This window comes from Hemiscyllium ocellatum, chromosome 11 (assembly GCF_020745735.1).
Source record: "Hemiscyllium ocellatum isolate sHemOce1 chromosome 11, sHemOce1.pat.X.cur, whole genome shotgun sequence".
Lineage (NCBI taxonomy): Eukaryota > Metazoa > Chordata > Chondrichthyes > Orectolobiformes > Hemiscylliidae > Hemiscyllium > Hemiscyllium ocellatum.
Window position 1 is genome coordinate 66,490,159 of NC_083411.1, and position 23,626 is coordinate 66,513,784.

The 23,626-nt window shown below is 40.9% G+C and overlaps 1 protein-coding gene across 1 annotated transcript in view; it reads left to right on the top strand.

The window, feature by feature from the left end:
• LOC132820048 (uncharacterized) overlaps positions 1-23,626 on the top strand; it is a 172,105-nt gene that overhangs the window by 122,572 nt on the left and 25,907 nt on the right. Inside the window, exons 23-25 of the mRNA XM_060831967.1 lie at positions 5,580-5,712; positions 6,969-7,109; positions 10,339-10,567. Coding sequence (XP_060687950.1) covers positions 5,580-5,712; positions 6,969-7,109; positions 10,339-10,567 — 503 coding nt within the window. The remainder of the gene's footprint in view (positions 1-5,579; positions 5,713-6,968; positions 7,110-10,338; positions 10,568-23,626) is intronic.

A 23,626-nucleotide genomic window follows, 5' to 3' on the forward strand; every position in this document is an offset into this window, starting at 1 on the left:
CATTAAGGCGCTTTATCTGAATGCTCGTAGTATTCGTAACAAAGTAGATGAATTAATGGCACAAATCATTGTGAATAATTATGATGTAGGCATCACAGAGACGTGATTACAGGGGTTTCAGGACTGGCAGTTAAACATCCAAGGATTTACAGCTTATCGAAAAGACAGGGAGGTGGGCGGAGGGGGCAGGTTGCCTTGTTAGTTAAGAATGAAATTAAATCTATGGCACTGAATGACATTCGGGTCAGATGATTTGGAGTCTCTGTGGGCGGAGTTGAGGAACCACAAAGGTAAAAAAAAATGGGAGTTATGGGTAGACCTCTTAACAGTGGTCAGGACCAGCAGCGTAAGATGGACTGGGAAATAGACAGGACATGTCAGAAAGGCAAGGGGGACTTCAATATGTAAGTGGACTGGGTGAATAATGTTGCCGGTGGATCTATAGAAAGGGAATTCATGGAATGCTTAGAGAATGACTATTTGGAACAGCTTATGATGGAGCCCACAAGGGAGCAGGCTATTCTGGACTTAGTGCTATGAATGAGGCATAGTAAGGGAGCACTTCGGTGGAGGCGAACATAATATGGTAGAGTTCAGTCTGCAGTTTGAAAGAGAGAAGGCAAAATCGGATGTAATGTTGTTACAGTTAAATAAAGATAATCACAGACGCATGAGAGAAGAACTGACGAAAATTGACTGGAAGCAAAGCCTAGTGGGGAAGACAGAGCAACAATGGCAGGAGTTTCTGGATGTAATTTAGGACACAGTACAGAGGTTCATCCCAAAGAAAAGAAAGATTATCCGGTGGGGGGGTGGGGGTGATTAGACAGCCATAGCTGACAAAGGAAGTCAGGAAATGTATCAAAGTAAAAGAGAGAGTCTATAAAGTGGCCAAGAGCACTCGGAAATCAGAAGATTAGGAAGAGTACAAAAACAAACAAAGAATAACAAAAAAAGAAGTAAGAAAGGAGAAGATCAAATGAAGGTAGACTAGCCAGTAATATTAGAAATGGTAGTAAAAGTTTCTTTCAATACATAAGAAACAAACGAGAGGCAAAAGTAGACATTAGGCTGCTCCAAATTGATGTAGGAAGGCTAGTGCTGGGAGATAAGGAGATAGCTGAAGAACTTAATAAGTACTTTGCGTCAATCTTCACAGTGGAAGACATGAGTAATGTCCCAACAATTGAAGAAAGTCAGGGGACAGAGTTGAGTATGGTAGCCATTACAAAAGAGAAAGTGCTAGAGAAGCTAAAAGATGTAAAGATTCTTAAATCTCCTGGCCTCGATGGGCTGCATCCTAGAGTTCAGAGGAAATAGCGGAAGTGTTGGTTGTGATCTTTCAAAAATCATAAGTGTCAGTGACTGGAAAATCGCTGTTGTAACCCCCTTCTTCAAGGAAGGATCAAGACAGAAGATGGAAAATTATAAGCCAATTAGCCTAACCTAAGTTGTTGGTAAAATTCTAGAATCCATTGTTAAAGATGAGACATCTAAATTCTTGGAAGTGCAGGGTCAGATTACAACAAGTCAGCATGGATTTTGTAAGGGGAGGTTGTGCCTGACAAACCTTTCAATACTTTGAAGAGGTAACAAGTAAGTTAGACCAGGGAAACCCAGTGAACATAATCTATGTAGACTTCCAAAAGACCTTTGATAAAGTGCCTCATGAGAGGCTGCTGAGTAAGATGAGCGCCCATGGTGTTTGAGGTGAGCTACTGGCATGGATTGAGGATTGGCTGTCTGACAGAAGGCAGAGAGTTGGGATAAAAGGTTCTTTTTTGGAATGGCAGCCAGTGATAAGTAGTGTCCTGCAGGGTTTGGTGTTGGGGCCACAGCTGTTCATTGTATGTTAATGATCTGGATGAATGGACTGGTGGCAGTCTGGCGAAGTTTGACGATCTTAGGAAGTTATGTGGACAGGCAGGTAGTACTGAGGAGGTGTGGAGGCTGCAGAAAGATTTAGACAGTTGAGGAGAGTGGTCCAGGAACTGGCTGATGAATTTCAAAGTGAGCAAATGTGAGGTCTTGCACTTTGGAAAAAAGAATACAGGCATGGACTATTTTCTAAACGGTGAGAAAATTCCTAAAGCCAAAGTACAAAGGGATCTGGAATTGCTAGTCCAGGATTCTCTAAAGGTTAATTTGCAGGTTGAATCTGTGATTAAGAAAGCAAATGTAGTGTTGTCATTTATCTCAAGAGGGCTGGAATATAAAAGCAGCGATGTGCTTCTGAGACTTTATAAAACTTTAGCTAGGCCCCATTTAGAATAGTGTGTCCAATTTTGGGCCCCACACCTCAGGAAGGACGCACTGCACTGGAGCATGTCCAGCGGGATATTTACATGGATGATCCCTGGAATGGTGGCCTAACATACGATGAACACTGAGTATCCTGGGATTATTTAGAATTTAGAAGGTTGAGGGGAGATCTAATAGAAACTTGCAAGATAATGCATGGCTTAGAAAGGGTGGACTCTGGGAAGTTGTTTCCGTTAGGTGGGGAGACTAGGACCAGTGGAACTAGAGGGGTTCAATTCAGAACGGAAATGAGGAGACATGTCTTCAGCCAGAGAGTGTGGGCCTATGGAATTCATTGCCATAGAGCGCAGTGGAGGCTGGGATATTAAATGTCTTCAAGGCAGAGATTGATAAATTTTTGATCTCACAAGGAATTAAGGCCTCCGAGGAGTGTGCGGGTAAGTGGTGTTGAAATGCTCATCAGGCATGATTAAATGGCAGAGTGGACTCGATGGGCCAAATGGCCTTGCTTCCACTTGTATCTCTTATGGTCTGATGGTCTAAAGTTGGAGGCAATTTCTATCATTGTCACTGCTCACCAATTCTTGAAGTCTGGTTTCTTTGGCAAGATCTTGAAGTACTAATCTGCATTCTGAAGTCAGGCTATTTAGAGTAAAAGCAAATCAAATCATGGATCCAGTACTGATCCTTGGGATACACTACTGTACGTTATCCTTCACTATGACAATAACCAATTCCCATAATTCATTGTATTCTACATTTAAGCCATTTTAAAACACAGTTGGACAATGGTCCTCCTATACCAGAAGCATCAGTTTTGTTAACCAGTTTTTTTAATGTGTCAAATGTATTTTTAAAATTGATATATACAACATACATTGGATTTCCATCATCAGCGTTATCCATTATTTTACTAAAAATTATCAATTAAGTTAGTCAAGTATGATCTGCCTTTTGAAATCATGCTGTCTATTCTCCATCCATGCTGATGTGCCCCCTTAACTCCATGACCATTTTATTTGTACACTAATCTTTTCTCCGACATAACTGAATACCTTTGAAAATCCAAATTTTTCATTATTTGTAACCAAGAAAGCATCTAACAAATTAATTGAATATGATTTTCATTTAGTAAATATGTATCGTACAATATGTTTATTATGGGTTGTTAGGTTTTTCTTGAAAATAACATTAAAACATTTTCCATCAATTGATGTCAGCTGCCTGGTCAGTCAGTTCCTATTTTCACTTTCCTGTTTTTTCTTGGAAAGTAATGGTATATTTGCTAATTTCACTGAGACCATTCTAAACTATAGGGATTCTGAATCATATTCACCCATTGGTCCATTATCTCTGTAGATACCTCTTTTCAGATGAGGATGTACCCCCTTAGGTCCTGGGGATCTATTGGCTTTTCATCACTTAGTTTTTTCCAATACTTTTTCACTGCTGATATTAATTAGCTTAAGTTCCCTTTTATTATTAGTTCCTTGGGTATTCTCTCTTTCTGGCCTTGACTTGATATGGTATGAAATGCTGGTGATTTGCAACTATCACACTGTGGCACTTATATTCACACCTATAACATAAAGATGAAATGTGGGTTATGCAGTACTAAAGAATTCAATAGACTTGTTATAGCTCCTCATATTTACACGTGTACACTACAGTCACTGACAATTGTGCGTTTGGACTCAAGCTCAGTAATCAAATGTACTGTAGTATGTTTCTCAGCATGTCATGCTGCAAGAGGCCAGAGGTCAGTAAGATGGAGACTGAGAACTTTGTACCACTATGTCACATGCCATGATATATTGCTGGCATCATGACCATTTTCCGAAATGGTATATCACACATTGATGTTGAGATATAACCTGACATAACCCTTTTTCCAAAGATAAGAGGTCGCAAACAGACAAATGAAACTGCTTTATACAGGTACCTGTTGTCCTTTTAATAATTATAAAAATATATTGAAACAGTATTAACAACATTAATAGAGTCATAGAGATGTACAGCACTGAAACAGACTTTTCAGTTCAACTTGTCCATGCTGACCAGATATCCCAACCCAATCTCGCCTACTTGCTAGCACTGGGCCCACATCCCTCCATAACTTTCCTATTAATATACTCATCCAGATGCCTTTTAAATGTTGCAATTGTACTAGCCTCCACCACTTCCTCTGGCAGCTCATTCCATACATGTATGACCCTTGCATGAAAAAGTCGCCTCTTTGGTCCCTTTTATACCTTTCCCCCTCACTCTAAACCTATGCCTTCCAGTTCTGGATGCCTCCCTCTCCAGGGAAAATGCCTTGTCTATTTATCCTATCCATGCCCCTCATGACTTTATAAATCTCTATAAAATCACCCCTCAGCCCCTGACGCTCCAGGGAAAACAACCGCAGCCTATTCAACTTCTCTCTACAGCTCAAATTCTCCAACCCTGGCAACATCCTTGTAAATCTTTTCTGAACCTCGGATAGTAAGCTGATAGGGGAATATGAGTCACTCCTCCTTTGACACACATGCCTTAGATTGGTTTGTCAAAGATCTGTGATCCATTGTCAGATACTATCCACTTTGATATGCCAAATAAACTGACAATGGTAGGAATTATTTAAGTAATGCTTTCACTCATCATATTACCAATTCATCAAACAGTTATTAGTTTAGTGAAGTTATCAGTCATGAGGATGTATCCTGCCCGTGCACTGTAAGCATGTTAGTTGCTATTTTTCTCCAGCGATTAAAAGGAACATTGTCCAGATGTAGAGGTTGCTGGGGTTGGTACGTTTTGCCTTTAGCATGTGTCTCTGAGTTGCTAGATTTCCTTATTCATCTCAAACTTTTATCTATTTCATTAAGGAGTGAGGACAAAGCTGAGGTGGTGGAGGTCAGGTCCCAGATCAGTCACAAACTCATAGGACAGGCTCAAGGGGTTAAATAGCCTTCCTCTGTTCCTGTATTCATATCTATAATCAGGAAGTCAATGAAGGGGTTCCTGTGCATGGTAAAGCAGTCAATGTATCATTTCTTATGAATGTTTTTTGAATTAATTTAGAATCTGAGGAATTTCATCAGCGTTCACAGTGTAAACAAAATCTTGAAGATCCCTTGTGATGTGGTGGTAATGTCCCTTCAACTGAGCCAGCAGGTCTGAGTTCATTTCCCATCTGCTCCAAAGATATGTAATAACACTTTTCAACAGGATAATTGAAAAATACCTAGACAAAACCTGTTAACCTTATAAGGTGTCTCTGTGCAAAGACATTTGACCTTAGACAAACTGTTTTCTATTGTTATTTTGTTCAGTAAAGTGGTTTTACGCCGTACAAGTTCAATCGATGAAACTGGGGAGATCGTCTGGTATTTAGCCCTCTGTCTGTTTCTGGCCTGGCTAATAATTGGGGCGGTGTTATCAAAGGGAATCAAATCTTCAGGAAAGGTAAATGATTAGTGCTGAGTAGAATTAAAACAACTATCAAAATACAGATTTCTATAACAATAAAACTAGAGCTTATAACTTATTTGTGAAGTGGTTGGTTTATCTCCCAGGTAATGTTAACAGCGTCTCATTGAAGAGTGGGAGATTCATAATATTTAATTGGCACTTCAGGCCTGAGGGAGATCTGTGGATCTTTCTCCTGAGGAAAAGAACAGCAGTATTCCTGCAATGTGTCCCTCATTTTAAGGATTTTAGTCACTGCTACAGGGACTCTGGGGAATTTTGTTTCCCTCATGCATGTGTTGAACTCTGATCTTTAGCCCAAAAGTACAAATTTTTTGTACTACTACCCACTTCAAATATGAAACCAACCATGCTGTGATGTAAACTTACTGGATAGCAATATAGAACAGCACACCTGTGAAGGTATGTGTTCAGCTTCTCGTCTTAGATTAGATTACTTACAGTGTGGAAACAGGCCCTTCGGCCCAACAAGTCCACACTGACCCGTCGAAGTGCAACCCACCCATACCCCTTACCTAACACTACGGGCAATTTAGCATGGCCAATTCACCTGACCCGCACATCTTTGGACTGTGGGAGGAAACCAGAGCACCTGGAGGAAACCCACGTAGACACGGGGAGAACGTGCAAATTCCACACAGTCAGTCGCCAGAGTTGGGAATTGAACCCAGGTCTCTGGCGCTGTGAGGCAGCAGTGCTAACCACTGTGCCACCGTGCCGCCAGAGACTCATGTTTGCTTACAAGCTATTATCCCCTTGCATTACTGTTGGTGGTTGGGTTGATGGGAACAGTCTGTGACATAGTCAGTACAATAGCTTGTTTATAGGTCAGAACGGATTACAATCTCTCCAAAATCTATCTCTTGTGACAGCAAACTCCCTATCTTTGAATTAAAATCTTACCCTTCGACATATAATGAGTAACTTAGAAAAAAAAGTATAATTTAATTTCAGTTATAGTACTTATCTCAGTTTCAAATATGTACTCCAGCTGATTATTATTCCTCTAATTCTATTCTGTTTATCGTAACTTAGAAAAATAAAGTATAATTTAATTTCAGTTATAGTACTTATCTCAGTTTCAAATATGTACTCCAGCTGATTATTATTCCTCTAATTCTATTCTGTTTCATTCTCAGAATTGATTAAAATCCTATTGCCTTAATATTCAGTTAAGTTTAATACTTTAAATGGGGAATATGAGAATATCTAATAATTTATTCTGTGCTCAGGTGGTTTATTTCACTGCGACATTACCTTATGTGATTCTGACCATACTCCTGATCCGAGGGCTAACCCTGGAGGGAGCCTCTAAAGGAATTGAATTCTACATTGGAATCCAATCAGACTTCTCCAAACTGGCAGAAGGTCATGTACGTACACGAGAATAATCCATAGAATTTCAGTTGCCTCATCAGTTCAAAGTGACATCTTTGACAGTTATAGTATAGCACACATTGAGAGATGTACTTTTGGTCAGCTGACTGAAATCCTGCAGGAGTCTGGAGGTGAAGCTGTTCAGGGCTGTGCTAACCTTGGACAGCACTGATAATACATACCCACCTTGACTCCCTTAGAAAGAGGTTTTCTTCCAGGAGACTGCAGATATCAGCAAAGACATGGCACAGAGGTCTGACTGTTGCAAGGCACTAATTATCCGTTAATTGAGGAAGCCAATCCTCCACTTACATACCTTTTACCAGGCATATATCCCCCTTGGAACTAGGTCTCTGTCTCCACCATGTCTGTGTGAAGAAGAGGCATGTGCCTGTGAAGAGGGTTGCTGCTGTTTGTCCTTGTGCTGTTGCTATTGGTATCCCTCCTGTTCCTCATCACAGGTCCCAATTGGACGTGTACAAGCTCCCATTCTGCAGTGCTGCTTTATATCAGGGCAGTTCAGATTGAAATGAGATTTTTGTTTGCATATTCATTCATGGGATACATCACTGGCCAGACCAGTATTCATTGTCCATCCCTAATTACCTCGGGGGTAGTAGAGGGCAATAGGGTGTCATACTTGCTATGGATCTTGTACATAATCTAAGGTCTTTTTTTAAAATTCAAATTCCACTGTGGCGAGATTTGAGATGACTGAAATTATATCCAACAATATATTTAACTTGGCTCTCAGGTGCAGTCCTGGGAGTGCAGTGCACTGTCACAGACAGAGAAACAGCTCAGCAGTTTCTGTCTTCAAAAGATTTCAAACTTGACAGCCTCTTTTAGTGAGAAATCTCCACGGTGGTCTCATTTTATTGACTGGCAAATCTGTGCATCAGCTACTAATGCCACTTAAATTTTGATTGGTTATTGATATGGTCAAACTAAAGATCCAACACATTAATGAGTTATTTCACATGAGTGGTTCACAAGAATGATCCTGGGGATAAAGGGCTTGACATATGAGGAGTGGTAGAGGACTCTGGGTCAGTATCGATGAAGTTTAGAAAGATGAGGGGTACTTCATTGAAACTTACGGTATACTGAAAACCTGGATAGAGTGGATGTAGAGAAGATGCTTCCTCATACTGAAGGGATGACCTTTGAAAATTGAGATGAGGAGGAATTTCTTCAGCTAGATGTTGGTTCATCTGTTGAAGTTATTGCTACACCTATGGAGGCCAAGTTATTGAATGTCTTTACAACAGATTGAGTTAGATTTTTGATTCGTGAGGGGATCAAGCATTACAAAGTCGACACAGGAGAAGTCCGGTCAGAAACTTATCAGCAACATTCAAGTATTTCCAGATTAATTGGGCCAAATGGCCTAATTCTGCTCCTGTATCTCATGGTCTTATGGACACCCGATGTGATCTGGTCAATGCTGCAAGACAGCAGGCTCGTGTAGGGTTTCAAGCAATCTGTCAATATTTGAAGATTGAACTGCATGACTACAGTAAAATCCATGCTCTCCCTTGGCAGTTATCATCTCTGATTTCAGCAAAATCCTTAGAGTCTTCACTTTGGGATTTTGTGAAATTTGACACAGCTTTTGACATCTTATCCTCAACGAGTTGTGAAAGAATGGTAGAGAAAGGAAAGCACAGTATAGGATGGAGCAGAGTGAAATGGAATTAGTTTTGAAGAAAGGTCACTAGACCTGAAACGTTAGCTAGGCAAAAGTGAGGACTGCAGGTACTGGAAATCAGAGTCTAGATTAGAGTGCTGGAAAAGTACAGCAGGTCAGGCAGCTGAGAAGCAGGAAAATCGACGTTTCGGGCTTTTGCCCGAAACATTGATTTTCCTGCTCCTCGGCTGCTGCCTGACCTGCTGTGCTTTTCCAGCACCATTTTAATCAAGACCCCGAAATGTTAACTGCTTTCTTTCCATTGATGCTGCCAGACCTGCTGAGTTTCTGCAGCAATTTGTATTTTTGTTTCAGATTTCCTGTATCCACAGTTCTTCGTTATCATAAAATGAGATATAACTAGATTAAGAAAAGATGGACAGGATGGGGTGGAATATCATGAAATGGCACTATATTCCTTTTTTGTGACTAATTATTTTTTAATATCTTCCAATCAATTCATCAGTCAAATTTTCAGTTAAATGTCAGACTAATGTAAATATGCCTGAGTCATGTCTTTAACTAGTGCTGAGGATTAAAGAAGAAAGTGTGTCCAGCAGGCTAAGATAAAAGGTAGGGAGGAGGGACTTGGGGGAGGGTCGATGGAGATGTGATAGGTGGAAGGAGGTCAAGGTGAGGGTGATAGGCCGGAGTGGGGTGGGGGCAGAGAGGTCAGGAAGAAGATTGCAGGTTAGGAGGGCGGTGCTGAGTTCGAGGGAATCGACTGAGACAAGGTGGGGGGAGGGGAAATGAGGAAACTGGAGAAATCTGAGTTCATTCCTTGTGGTTGGAGGGTTCCCAGGCGGAAGATGAGGCGCTCCTCCTCCACCGTCGTGTTGTTATGTTCTGGTGATGGAGGAGTCCAAGGACCTGCATGTCTTCGGTGGAGTGGGAGGGAGAGTTAAAGTGTTGAGCCACGGGGTGGTTGGGTTGGTTGGCCCAGGCGTCCCAGAGGTGTTCCCTGAAGCGTTCCGCAAGTAGGCGGCCCGTCTCAGCTTGTGCCCGAAACGTTGAATTTCCTGTTCCTTGGATGCTGCCTGACCTGCTACGCTTTAACCAGCAACACATTTTCAGCTCACGTCTTTAACCACAATATTATTTAACTGGAAAAGTAGAATTGTTGCAAGAATTTAACCAATGTTCAGAGCTAAATTTTAATTTACACAGACTTCTGTTTAGTTAACGGCCTCTATTTTGGTTAAAACACTTATTGGGTGCTGTTTTGAATAAAAGAATAGAGGTTACTGGATGTCAGGGCTACAAGGAAAGAATCAAGCCGTTCAATCAAAAACATGACTTAAAGGGGAAAAGCATCAAACCTCCTGGAAGGAATCTGGCAGTGAGTAGAAGACAGGGATACAATATACTATTTAATAGAGATAGCAATTATCAGTGGAAAGTTCATTCATTTAGCCCCGCCATTAAGTTGGGGGCCAAACATATTGCAGGTTTCTTGTGTTTAATGCAATTTTATATATACAATAATCTTCAGTGTGATTTCCTGATGCTGATGACTTTTTCCTTGTATTTTATAGGTTTGGAAAGATGCTGCGATACAAATTTTCTTTTCTTTGTCAGTAGGTTCTGGTACTTTAATAGCACTGTCATCCTACAACAAATTCCACAACAACTGTTACCAAGACGCCATTGTTGTCTGTGTGGTTAATTGTGGTACAAGTGTGTTTGCTGGATTTGCCATCTTCTCTATCCTTGGACATATGGCTCATATCCAAGGGAAACCTGTTTCTGAGGTTGCCCAGTCAGGTAAGTGCAGTGTCCACTTTGCTGTCTTCTGTTGTAATATTTCCAAACTTGTGATAAACCTGATGGGCAAAGGTAGCCTGGTTGAGGAATTCATGGAATGATTTCAGGATACTTTCTGAGAACAGCAAGTTTGGAAGCCAACAAAAGAGCAAGGTGTACCAGACCTGGTATTGTGCAACAAGAAAGGATTAATGCCCAATATCATGGTGAAGCTGCTCCAAGCTAGCATTTTACATGCAGCTTGGAGTAGGAGAAGTGAGTGCAAGATATTTTAGTAAACCTAAATGAGGGCAATTAGGTGGTCAGGAAAACAGGGCTGTCGAAATTGAATTGACAAATTAGATTGGAGTGTAGTTTAATGGAGACGCAGAGGAAGCTATTTCATGGGATTTTCACAATACGTAGAAGACATATATATTCTAAAGATAAATAAATAATTTCAAGGGACAGACCCAACATTCGTTGTTAAATAGAAAGGTTAAAAACAGTATATTACTGTGGAATGACAGATGGTATAAAATTTGACAGAATGTAACAAACAATAAAGAATGACTAACAAATAATTTAGAAGGAAGAATTAGAGTTGTAAAGAAAGATAGCCAGAAATATAAGGAGAGTTAACAAGCATTTTGATAAATATTCAAAAAAGAAATGTTAACAATGAGCATTGGTCATACGGAATCTGGAATGTAAAGAGATGAATTGAACAGATATAAACTGCATCAATCTTCATCATAAAGGGTACAAGTAACACTGTAGAGGTAACAATGAATCGGGGAATGGAAGGGAGGGAGGAACTCGGGAAACCCCAATTACTAGAGAAGTGATAATTTGCAGGTTGTTGGGAGGATTGGTCTGACAAATGTCTGAGTCCTGTTTGACTGTCCTCGTGTCTTAAAAAATGGCTAGTGACATATTTGATGCATTTGCTTTAATTTTCCAAAACTTCCCTCATTTATGAAAGATACCATGAGATTGGAGAGTGGTCAATGCACTTTATTCAACAAGGGATGGGCAAAGAAAGGAAGAATATACAGATCAATTAACTTGACATGTATCGTAGAGAAAATGTTAACGTTGTGATGAAATATATTGGGGCTTTAGGTAAATTTCAGACTGAGGTAGACTCAACATGGTTTATGTTTTTGTTAATGTCCCATTAAAGGTATGGTGCTAATTAAAAGCTTGTGATGTAGAAGATATTGGCAGGATAGAAAATTGGTTGGCTAACGGGCAGCAGAAAGCTCATTTTAAGGTTGGCAAGTGGTCTTCCATGAGAATCAGTGCTGGGACCACAACTGTTTACAATTTATACAAATGAACGGGGTGAAGAGATGCAGAGCATGTTGTTAAATTTGTTGACAACACCAAGATAAAGTTATGGACCAGAGTAAACCCCCTCAAAATCTGAATAAGATAGCTTATACGATAACATTTTCTTACTTCAAAGGCAAGGTCCAGACATTGCATCCCTGATGCAATTTGGTTGATTAAACTACCAGTCTTGAGGGAAAACACACTTCATTCATTCACTATAGTTAAAATACAACAAACAAAATATGAAATCAGAATAACTTAAGTCTATTGGGACATGTAACAGAATAATAGATTATTAAACTACTAAACAGCAACTGTTCCGACAGAACAATATCCATTACCACACCCTTGGCAACAGCAAATTCAATAAAACAGATTGTCTCACATGCAATTCTAGCAGCAGGAAGAAACTCCTCAGCTTTTAGCTGGAACAGAAAGAAAAAAACCAGCTTTCAAATCCAGCTTCAAGACCAAAAACAACTACTACTGAAAAACTAAATCGAAAAATCCTGGTTCTGTGGGAGCTTAACCCCACCCATTCAAGCTCTCATCTTTGGGAAAAAAAATCCATGACCTCACAAGCTGTTTACTTTATTGGCTTTGAGCAGACTGCTTGCTGTCTCTGTCTCAATCTTTCTTCATGAGAAAAAAGGACAAAGTAACCTCTTAAAGCCATAAGATCATTATAACCTCACCCTTTAAAAGAATGAACGATCAATATATAAAGATGGCTTCATTTTTAAAAACATTTAGTTTTCCTTTATTCGTACTCTACAATGTATATATGTTGCATTGACTCTAAGAATGCAATTATGCACCAGTACAGTCCATCTCGTTCTGCTTTCCTGCCACTGAATCTTCCATCTTTCTTCACTAAAGTCACGACAACACATTGGCAGTTACATTCTCTCATTCTGCCATCTGTATAAGTTTTAATTTGAATGGCTGCAACAAGCTGTATCTAAACAGTCTGGTATTTTTAAACTTACTTTTTTCCAAAAACTTTAATGGCTTATGATCAGTATATAGAGTTGTCTTAGATTACTGGCAATATAAATGTTGATATGTTGTAACGCCAACACCAGATTAAGGTCGTCTTCTCAATTGTGGAACATTTCTGTTGATGATTATTCAATTTTCTGAAAATAAAACTCAATAATTGGTTTCCATCTTCTTCTCGTCATCTTGCAAGAGTACAGAACTGACACCCACATCACTCACATTGATAGCCATATTGAATGGCTTTGCATAATTAGATGTGGCTAACATTGGGGTAGTGGTTAACACAGCTTTCAGGCTGTCAAATGCCAGCTGACATTCCTCTGTCCACTGAAATTTTCTGCATTTCTTGTTTCCTGCATTTAAAGTTGTTTGTCCCACCTTCTCAATACAGTCTTCCAAATGTGGAATAGGATATGAATCAGATTTTGTAACTGCATTGACTTTGTGGTACTCTACACATAATTGAGGGTACCATCTGGTTTTGGCACCATTATTATTGGTGAGCTCCATTTGCAGCAACTCCTTTCGATTATATTGCGTTTGAGCATGCGTTCAGTCTCTTTTGCACTTGTGCCAACTTTAGAGGATCAAGTATATACGGATATTGCTTAATTGGAATAACATTTCCTATATCTACATCAGAAGAGAAAGTGAGGACTGCAGATGCTGGAGATCAGAGCTGAAAAGGGGATTCCTGAAGAAGGGCTTATGCCCGAAACATCGACTCTCCTGCTCCTTGGATGCTGCCTGACCTGCTACGCTTTTCCAGCAACACATTTTCAGCTATATGTACATCATACCTAATCAGATTAGTACTTCCCAGCTTATTCCAACATGTGATTGTAATAACTCTTCAGGTCATTTTGATTTTCCTCTGGCAGATAAATAAATAATTCATATCAATTTTTGAGAACTTCCTCATTGTCCAAAAATAATTTGAAGAATGTCCAATTCAGAATCCTCTGAACTTGGTTCTTCACTGTGTTGTAACCAGTAACGCATTCTCCTTTTACTCTTCTTTCCTATCAAAATACCTTTTGAGCATATTCACATGACACACTCTGAGGCTGCTTTTATCTGACGTTCTTATTAAATGAATCATCCTACTCGATTTCCTTTCGATTTGATAAGACCCTTTAAATCTTGCTTTTAAAGGTTCACCTGTCACTGGAAGTTACACACACTTTGTCTCCACTGGCCAAATTGTGACTTGTTGATTTTTTGCTGTGATACTTTTAAATGCTGTCTAGCCAACTATATTTAATTTGACACATAGTCCAAATATGTGGTCTCTGAACTCTGACTCACCAGCTTCTCTTTAATCAATTTCAGTGATCATCTCACCTCATGCCCAAAAGAACTCAAATGGACAGAATTTGATTGATTCATTTAGTGCATCCCTATTTTCAAAAAAGTACAAATGGAATTCCTTTATCCAAATCTTCTGGATAGTCTTGACTCTAAGTCTTCAACATGGTCTTCAAAGTTTGCTGCTGTTCTAATGCTCCCTGTGATTCTGGATGGTGCGCAGTGGATTTGAATTGTTTTGTTCCAAAGCTAACCATAATTTCACTGACTAATTTGGTATCAAGCTTGACCTTTGATTTGATTGCATTTCTGTGGGTAGTACAAATCTCGGTTAAAAAACACAAATGAGGAACTGTTTGACAATCCTTTTAGCCATGATGCTGCATAATGGGATGGCTTTTGGAAATCTAACAGTCACGTCCGTTATGGTCAACCAATACTGATTCCTGTATTTTGTTTCGGTCGGGGCCGTGGGCAGTCAGTTAAGATTCTTGTAAACAGTTTCTCCATATGACGTATGACAGAAATTAGGCCATCGAGTCTGCTCTGCCATAGGTTTCGCAACCTCATTCTTCTGCTTACTCCCTGTAACACTTGATACTTAAGAAACTATCTATCTCAGTCTTAAATATACTCAATGAACTAGCTTCCACAGCCTTTTGTACCAATCAATTCCGTAGATTCCCCACTCTCGATGAAGAGGTTTCTCCTTATGCCCATTCTAAAAGGCTTTGTCCTCAGGTCCTAGTCTCTCCTACCAATGGAAACCACTTCCCAACATCAACTTAGTCCAGGTCTTTCGATATTCTAAGTTTCAATTAGATCTCTTTCCCCCGCCCCATCCTTCTAAACTCCATTGAGTGTAGACCCAGAGAACTCAAATGTTCCTCATATGTTATGCTTTTCATTCCTCAGACCTTTATCGTGAAAAATTGCTCTAAACACGGTCCAGGGCCAGTACATCCATCCTAAGATATGCAGCCCAGACCTGCACACAATACTCCAAATGTGGTCTCACAAAGCCTTATAGAGCCTCTGAAGTACGTCCCTGCTTTTGTATTCAAATCCTCTCAAAATAAATGCCATCATTGCATTTGCCTTCCTATCTACTGACTTAACCTGCAAGTTTATCTTGAGAGAATTCTGAACTAAAATTTCTAAGTCTCTTTGCACTTCAGACTTCTGAATTTTCTCCCATTGAGAAAATAATCTCTACCTCTATTCTTCCTATAAAGTGCATGACCTCACACTTTCCCAAATTTATCTTCATCTTCCACTTTTTTTCCCACTCTCCTAATCTGCCCAAATCCTTCTGCAGCCTCCCCACTCCTCAATGCTACCCATCCCTCTACCTGTCTTTGTATTGTCTGCAAACTTAGCTAGACTGCCATAAGTTCCTTCATTGGGATTGTTGATGTATAAAGTGAAATGTCATGGTCCCAACAATGAGCCTTGTGGAACACCACTTTTCACTGGCTGCTATCCTGAGAAGGACCCTTCTATCCTGACTTTGCTTTCTGCCAGACAGCTATGCTTTTATCCGTGATAGCACCTTGTCTCTAACACCATAGGCCCTTATCATACTCGGTAGCCTCCTGTGTAGCACCTTGTCAAAGGCCTTCTTGAAGTGCAAGTAGGTAGCTCTGCTTGGTCCAACATTCTTGTTACTCCCTCAATGAATTTCCTCAATGAACCTACTGCGACTTTGGATGCTGCCTGACCTGCTGCGTTCTTCCAGCAACACATTTTCAGCTCTGATCTCCAGCATCTGCAGTCCTCACCTTCTCCTCGAAGATTTTAACCTACTGCGACCTTGGATGCTGCTTGACCTGCGCTTTTCCAGCAACACATTTTCAGCTCTGATCTCCAGCATCTGCAGTCCTCACTTTCTCCTCCTCAATGAATTTGTCAGGCATGACTTCCCCTTGATGAAACCATGCTGACTTTTCCCTATTTTACCATACGATTCCAAGTATTCAGAAATTTTGTCCTTCTCAATGGATTGCAGGATCTTATCCACAACTGCAGTTTGGTGAATCGGTCTATGATTTTCCACCTTTTGACTTACTCCCTTTTTATTTAGGGTGTCACATTAGTGATTTTCCAGTTCTCTGGGACCCTCCCTGATTCTAGTGATTTCTGAAAGAACTCCACTCACGCTTCAGCCATTTCCTTTAGAACTGTAGGGGTGTTGTCCATCTGGTCCAGCTGATTTATCCACCTTCAGGCCATTCAGTATTTGTAGCACCTTCTCCTTGGTGACGTCCATCACTCCTAGCTATGTCCTCTCACTCTCTTGAATTTTTGGGAAATTATTTGTGTCTTCCACCATGAAGACTGACATGAAGTAATTATTCAGTTCCTCAGTCATTTCCTTGTTCCACACTGCTATCTCTTCAGTGTCATTTTCCAGCAGTCCAATGTCCACTTTCCCCTCTCTTGCCCTTTATTTATCTAAGGAAACTCTCACAGTCTTCCTTTATATTACTGGCTAACTTACCCTCATATTTAATCTTCTCCCTCCTTATTTTTTTTTGTTGCCCTCTGTTGGTCTTTGTAAGCTCCCCAATCCCCTGGTTTCCCACCGTCCTTTGCCATGCTATATGCTTTCTCTGACTTCCCTTGTCAGCAATGGTTGCCTCATGGTCCCTGTACCATGCTTCTTTTTCCTAGGGAAGAAACTCTGTTGTGTTTCCAGAAACTCCTGCCATCGCTGTTCACTGTCTTTCCTGCTAGGCTCCTACCCCAGTCAATTAGGTAGCCCTGCTTACCCAGCTCCTCCCTCAAACCTGTGTAGCTGCCTTTATTGGGCTATAATACCATTACCTCTGGTTCAATCTTGTCCCTTTCAATTTGCAGAATAAATTCATTCATAAGGTTTCTTCACCTTAAGCTCCTTTTATTATGGGGGTGGCATTGTGGCTCAGTGGTTAACATTGCTGCCACACAGTGCCAGGGATCCACGTTCGATTCCAGCCTTGGGCAACTGTCTTTGTGGAGTTCGCACATTTTCCCTGTGTCTGCATGGGTTTTCTCTGGTTGCCTGTGTTTCCTTCCACAATCCAAAGATGTGCAGGTTAGGTGAATTGGCCATGCTAAATTGCCATCGTGTTCAGGGATCTGTAAGTTGGTCAAAATTAAATGTAGGCGAATAGGTCCTAATGGGTTACTCTCCAGAAGATCGGTGTGAATTTGTTGAGTCAAATGGCCTGTTTCCACACTGTAGGGATTCTATGAAAAGTCTGTCTCATTACACAACAGTAAATCCAGTATTGTCTGTTCCTTAATGGGCTCCACCACAAGCTGCTCCATAAAGCCATCTCGTAGACATTCCACAAATTCTTTTTCGGTCAATCCATGACCAATTTGATTTTCCCAGTCCAGCTGCGTATTGAAAACTCCTATGATCACTGTAACTTTGTCTCTCCTAGACATCTTTGCTATCTCTTGGTGTTTCTTGTGCCCCAGATCCTGACTACTGTCTGGAGGCCTGTATATAATCCAACAATTTTTTTTACCTTTGTGGTTCTTCAATTCTACCCACACAGATTCTACAACATCTGACCCGACTTGGTTTCTTAATTGTTGATTTAATTTTATTTCTTACTAATAAGGCAAGCCAATTCCTTCTGCCCACCTGTCTATCCCAATCCTGATCACCTTGCAGCCACATCTCTGTGACAGCCATCACATCATACCTGCCATTTTCAACATGCGCCTAAAGCTCATTTACCTTGTTCCTTATACTGCATGAGTTCAGATATAACACCTTCAGTCCAGTGTTCACCATCCCTCTTCTCATTGCCATTTGTTTGTCCAGTGAGTGGTGTTTCTTAAAAGAGGGAATGGGTAATAAGGGTGCTGATTTAATCTCTGTGTGAGGTTTTCCAATTACCTGACATGTATTCAAAATTTGGGAGAAGATTTGTAGCTTGGGTGCTCATGGTTCTGTTAGCCAAGCTGGGAATTTGTGTTGCAGATGTTTCATCCCCTGTCTAGGTGACATCCTCAGTGCTTGGGAGCCTCCTGTGAACCGCTTCTGTGATGTTTCCTCCGACATTTATAGTGATTTGTATCTGCCGCTTCCGGTTGTCAGTGCCAGCTGTCCGCTGCAGTGGACGGTATATTGGGTCCAGGTCGATGTGCTTATTGATTGAATCTGTGGATGAGTGCCATGCCTCTAGGAATTCCCTGGCTGTTCTCTGGTTGGCTTGTCCTATAACAGTAATGTTGTCCCAGTCGAACTCATGTTGCTTGTCATCTGAGTGTGTGGCTACTAAGGATAGCTGGTTGTGTCGTTTCGTGGCTAGTTGGTATTCATGGATGTGGATCGTTAGCTGTCTTCCTGTTTGTCCTATGTAGTGTTTTGTGCAGTCCTTGCATGGGATTTTGTACACTCTGTAGGACAAACAGGAAGACAGTTAACGATCCGCATCTATGAACACCACCTGGTACTTCATGTGCTACCTGCAACATCTCCTTTCTGTAACCTGCCAGTAACAGAACTTGATGGGTTTCTGCCCATTTGTCATCTGCCTGAATTTGCTATAATCTCCATTTCCTCATCAAGACTTCATTTTTTTGAAAGTAATATTCTGGGATATATTCCAATGATTCTTCTGTGTATACAATACACAATAAACAATAAGTGCAGGATTAGGCCATTCGGTCCTTTGAGCCAGCACCCCCATTCAGTATGATCATGGCTGATCATCCAAAATCAGTATCCTGTTCCTGCCTTATCCCCATACCCCTTGATTCCACTATCTTTAAGAGCTTTATCCTTCTTTTTTTTGAAAATATCCAGAGACTTGGCCTCCACTGCCTTCTGGGGCAGAGCATTCCACATATCCGCCACTCTTTGGGTGAAGAAGCTTCTCTTCAACTCTGTTCTAAATGGCTTACCCCTTATTTTTAAACTGTGTCCTCTGGTTCTGAACTCACCCATCAATGGAAACATGCTTCCTGCTTCCAGAGTGTCCAATCCTTTAATACTTATACGTCTCAATCAGATCCCTTCTCATCCTTCTAAACTCAAGTGTATGCAACATATATATCACACAACATGTGATAGTGCCGCCATTCTGGGAATTGACCTCGTGAACCTATGCTGCATTCCCTCAATAGCCAGAATGTCCTTCCTCAAATGTGGAGACCAAAACTGCACACACTACTCTAGGTGCGGTCTCACCAGGGCCCTGTACAGCTGCAGAAATACCTCTTTGCTCCTATACTCAATTCCTCTTGTTATGAAGGCCAGCATGCCATTAGATTTCTTCACTGCCTGCTGTACCTGCATGCTTGCTTTCATTGATTGATGTACAAGAATATCTGGATCTCGTTGTACTTCCCCTTTACCTAACTTGACTCCATTTAGATAGTAATCTGCCTTCCTGTTCTTGCCAGCAAAGTGGATAACCACACATTTATCCACATTAAACTGCATCTGCCATGCATCCGTCTATTCACCTGGCCTGTCCAAGTCACCATGTATTCTTATAACATCCTCCTTACATTCCACCCTGCCACCCAGCTTTGTGTCATCAGCAAATTTGCTAATATTACTTTTAATGCCTTCATCTATATCATTAATGTATATTATAAACATCTGCGGTCCCGGCACCGAACCTTGTGGTACCCCACTGGTCACCGCCTGCCATTTTTGAAAGGGACCCATTTATCACTACTCTTTGCTTCCTGTCAGCCAGCCAATTTTCAATCCAAGTCAGTATTTTGCCCCCAATACCATATGCCCAAATTTTGTTCACTAATCTCTTATGTAGGACTTTATCAAAGGCTTTCAGAAAGTCCAGGTACACTACATCCACTGGCTGTCCCTTGTCCATCTTCATAGTTATATCCTCAAAACATTCCAGAGGATTAGTCAAGCATGATCTCCCCTTCATAAATCCATGCTGACTCTGACCTATTCTGTTACTGCTATCCAAATGAGTCATAATTTCATTTTATATAATTGAGTCAAGCATCTTTCCATCACTGATGTCAGGCTAACGTATCTATAATTCCCTGTTTTCTCTCCTTCCCTTCTTGAAAAGTGCGACAACATTAGCCACCCTCCAATCCGCAGGAACTGATCCTGAATCTGTAGAGCATTGGAAAATGATTACCAATGCTTCCACGGTTTCTAGAGCCACCTCCTTAAGCACCCTGAGATGCATACCATCAGGTCCCGGGGACTTATCAGCCTTCAGACCTAATAGTCTCTCCAACACCATTTCCTGCCTAATACAAATTCCCTTCGGCTCATCCATTACCCTCGGCCCTTCAGCCACTATTACATCTGGGAGATTGCTTGTGTCTTCCCCAGTGAAGACAGATCTAAAAACCTGTTCAACTCTTCTGCCATTTCCTTGTTCCCCATAATAAATTCACCCATTTCTATCTTCAAGTGCCCAACTTTAGTCTTAACCATTCTTTTTTCTTTTCATATACCTAAAAAAAATTTTGTACTATCCTCCTTTATATTTTTGGCCAGTTTGCTTTCATACCTCTTTTTTTCTCTGCATATTGCCCTTTTAGTTATCCTCTTGCTCTTTAAAAGTTTCCCAGTCCTCCAGTTTCCTGCTCATCTTTGCTATGTTATACTTCTTCTCTTTTATCTTTATACAGTCCTTAACTTCCCTCGTAAGCCACGGCCGCCCCTGCTTCCTCTTAGGATCTTTCTTCCTCTTTGGAATGAACTGATCTTGCACCTTCTGGCAGGTATTTTTGTATATAATGCATCGTTGTTCCACTGCCATTCCTGCTAGGGAATTGAATCATTGAACTTTGGCTAGCTCTTCCCTCATAGCTCCATAGTTCCGTTTGTTCAACTGCAATACTGACACTTCCAATTCTCCCTTCTCCCTCTCAAATTGCAAATTAAAACTTATCACAGTATGGTCACTACCTGCTAATGGCTCCTTTACTTCGAGGTCCCTGATCAAATCCGGTTCATTGCACAACACCAGATCTAGAATTGCCTTTTCCCTGGTAGGCTCCAGTACAAGCTGTTCTAAGAATCCATTTCTGAGTCAGTCCACAAACTCCTTTTCTTGGGATCCAGTACCATCTTGTTTCCCCCAACGTACCTGCATGTTGAAATTCCCCATAACAACTGTAGTAATACCTTTGCGACAGGCCAATTTCACTTACACTCTACATCCAGACTACTGTTTGGGGGCTTGTAGATAACTCCCATTAGGGTCTTTCTACCCTTAGAATTTCTCAACTCTATCCATATTGACTCTACATCTCTTGATTCTGTATCCCCCCCTCGCAAGGGACTGAATATAATTTCTCACCAACAGGCCACCCCACCCCCTCTGCTTGTCAGTCTGTCCTTTCAATAGCACATATAGCCTTGAATATTCATTTCCCAGGCCCTGTCCACTTGAAACCACGTCTTGGTTATCTCCACAACATCGTACCTGCCAATTTCCAACTGAGCATCAAGCTCATCCACCTTATTTCTTATGCTTCGCGCATTCATATACAATATTTTTAATTTGTTACTCCCCTCATCCTTCCTATCGATCCATATTTCACTTGACCATACTGTATGATCCCTTCTTGAGTTTTCTGCTCAGTTGATTCTGTTGTCTTCCTTGACATTTTGATACATCTGCTTTAGTTTTTTATCTTTCTGTTGTAATCCAGCTAATTGCTCTGAACTTAAAATATCTACTTTGTCCTCTGCCTGTTCTTGTTTTTTTTTCTGCTGAAATGTGTTGCTGGAAAAGCACAGCAGGTCAGGCAACATCCAAGGAACAGGAAATTCGACGTTTCGGGCATAAGCCCTTCATCAGGAAGGGCTTATGCCCGAAACGTCGAATTTCCTGTTCCTTGGATGCTGCCTGACCTGCTGCGCTTTTCCAGCAACACATTTTCAGCTCTGATCCCCAGCATCTGCAGACCTCACTTTCTCCTTGTTTTTTTTCTCTCAACCATTTGATGAAATATAGTTTCTGATGATTGAACTTCCACTACCTTATCTTTACTCTTCGACTTCTCCATCTGTTTCCATCTGTGACTTTGTGACCTCGTTATCACAGTCAGGACAAATCCCAGGATATACTTCCTTTTAAACCTCAGTTGCCTGATTTTCCACTGGCATTTCAACTGTAGTAGGCATCACTCTCCCCTGTGATCCAGCAAAACCATGACTAAGTGTCTCTGGAACCAAGAATTACTCTATCTTCCTCCTACCTATTTACTGGACTCTCCAACCTCACTATATAATTGAACATTCTCCTCCCACTATGAATTCCACATATTACTATTATCTGTCAATACTCCTTCTGAATTATATATCCCCTCATCTCTCACCATCAAAGATTGATTTGCTCCTGTATCTCTTAAAATCTTAATTTCTTTTCCTGCTCCTGCTGGTATACATGAGTTAAACTTTACCCATGTAAGTAAATTCTTCAAAGAAATCTGTCATCTCCTTCTCAACCAATCCCTGATCAGGTTATAAATTCTTTTGCAGAGTTTTAACTTTGACTGCGCTTTACCACTTCAACAAAACTTACTGGTTTTTCCTGATTTCCCTCATCTGTCTTCTCAGTGCTTTTTCTAAATAAGCATCACTGTGATCTCACGTGGCCTACTTCATTACAATGAAAGCTCCTGAGCTCTTTTGATTCTCATTTGCCACCGTCATGGGTTTTCGTTTTACTCTGTGGTAAACTGCCTGCACTATCTTTATGGTCTCCTTTTCCATTACCACCTGAGGATTTCTCTTTTCCCAATTTCTTTCCCTCACGGATTGCAATTGATGTTGGAAACCAAACTTTGATTTATGAGCCACCTCATAATCATCTGTCATTTAGAGTCATAGAGATGTACAGCACGGAAACAGACCCTTCGGTCGAACCTGTCCATGCCGACCAGATATCTCAACCTAACCTAGTCCCACCTGCCAGCACCCGGCCCATATCCCTCCAAACCCTTCCAATTCATATACCCATCCAAATACCTCTTAAATGTTTCAATTGTACCAGCCTCCACCACTTCCTCTGGCAGCTCATTCCATACACGTACCACCCTCTGTGTGAAAGTGTTGCCTCTTAGGTCTCTTTTATATCTTTCCCATCTCACTCTAAACCTATGCCCTCTAGTTCTGGACTCCCACACCCCAGGGAAAAGACTTTGTCTATTTATCGTATCCATGCCCCTCATAATTTTGTAAATCTTTATAAGGTCACCCCTCAGCCTACAACGCTCCAGGGAAAAGAGCCCCAGCCTGTTCAGCCTCTCCCTGTAGCTCAGATCCTCCAAACCCGGCAACATTCTTGTAAATCTTTTCTGAATCCTTTCAAGTTTCACAACATCTTTCCGCTAGGAAGGAGAATTGCACGCAATATTCCAACCGTGGCCTAACCAATGTCCTGTACAGTACAACATGACCTCCCAACTCCTGTGCTCAAT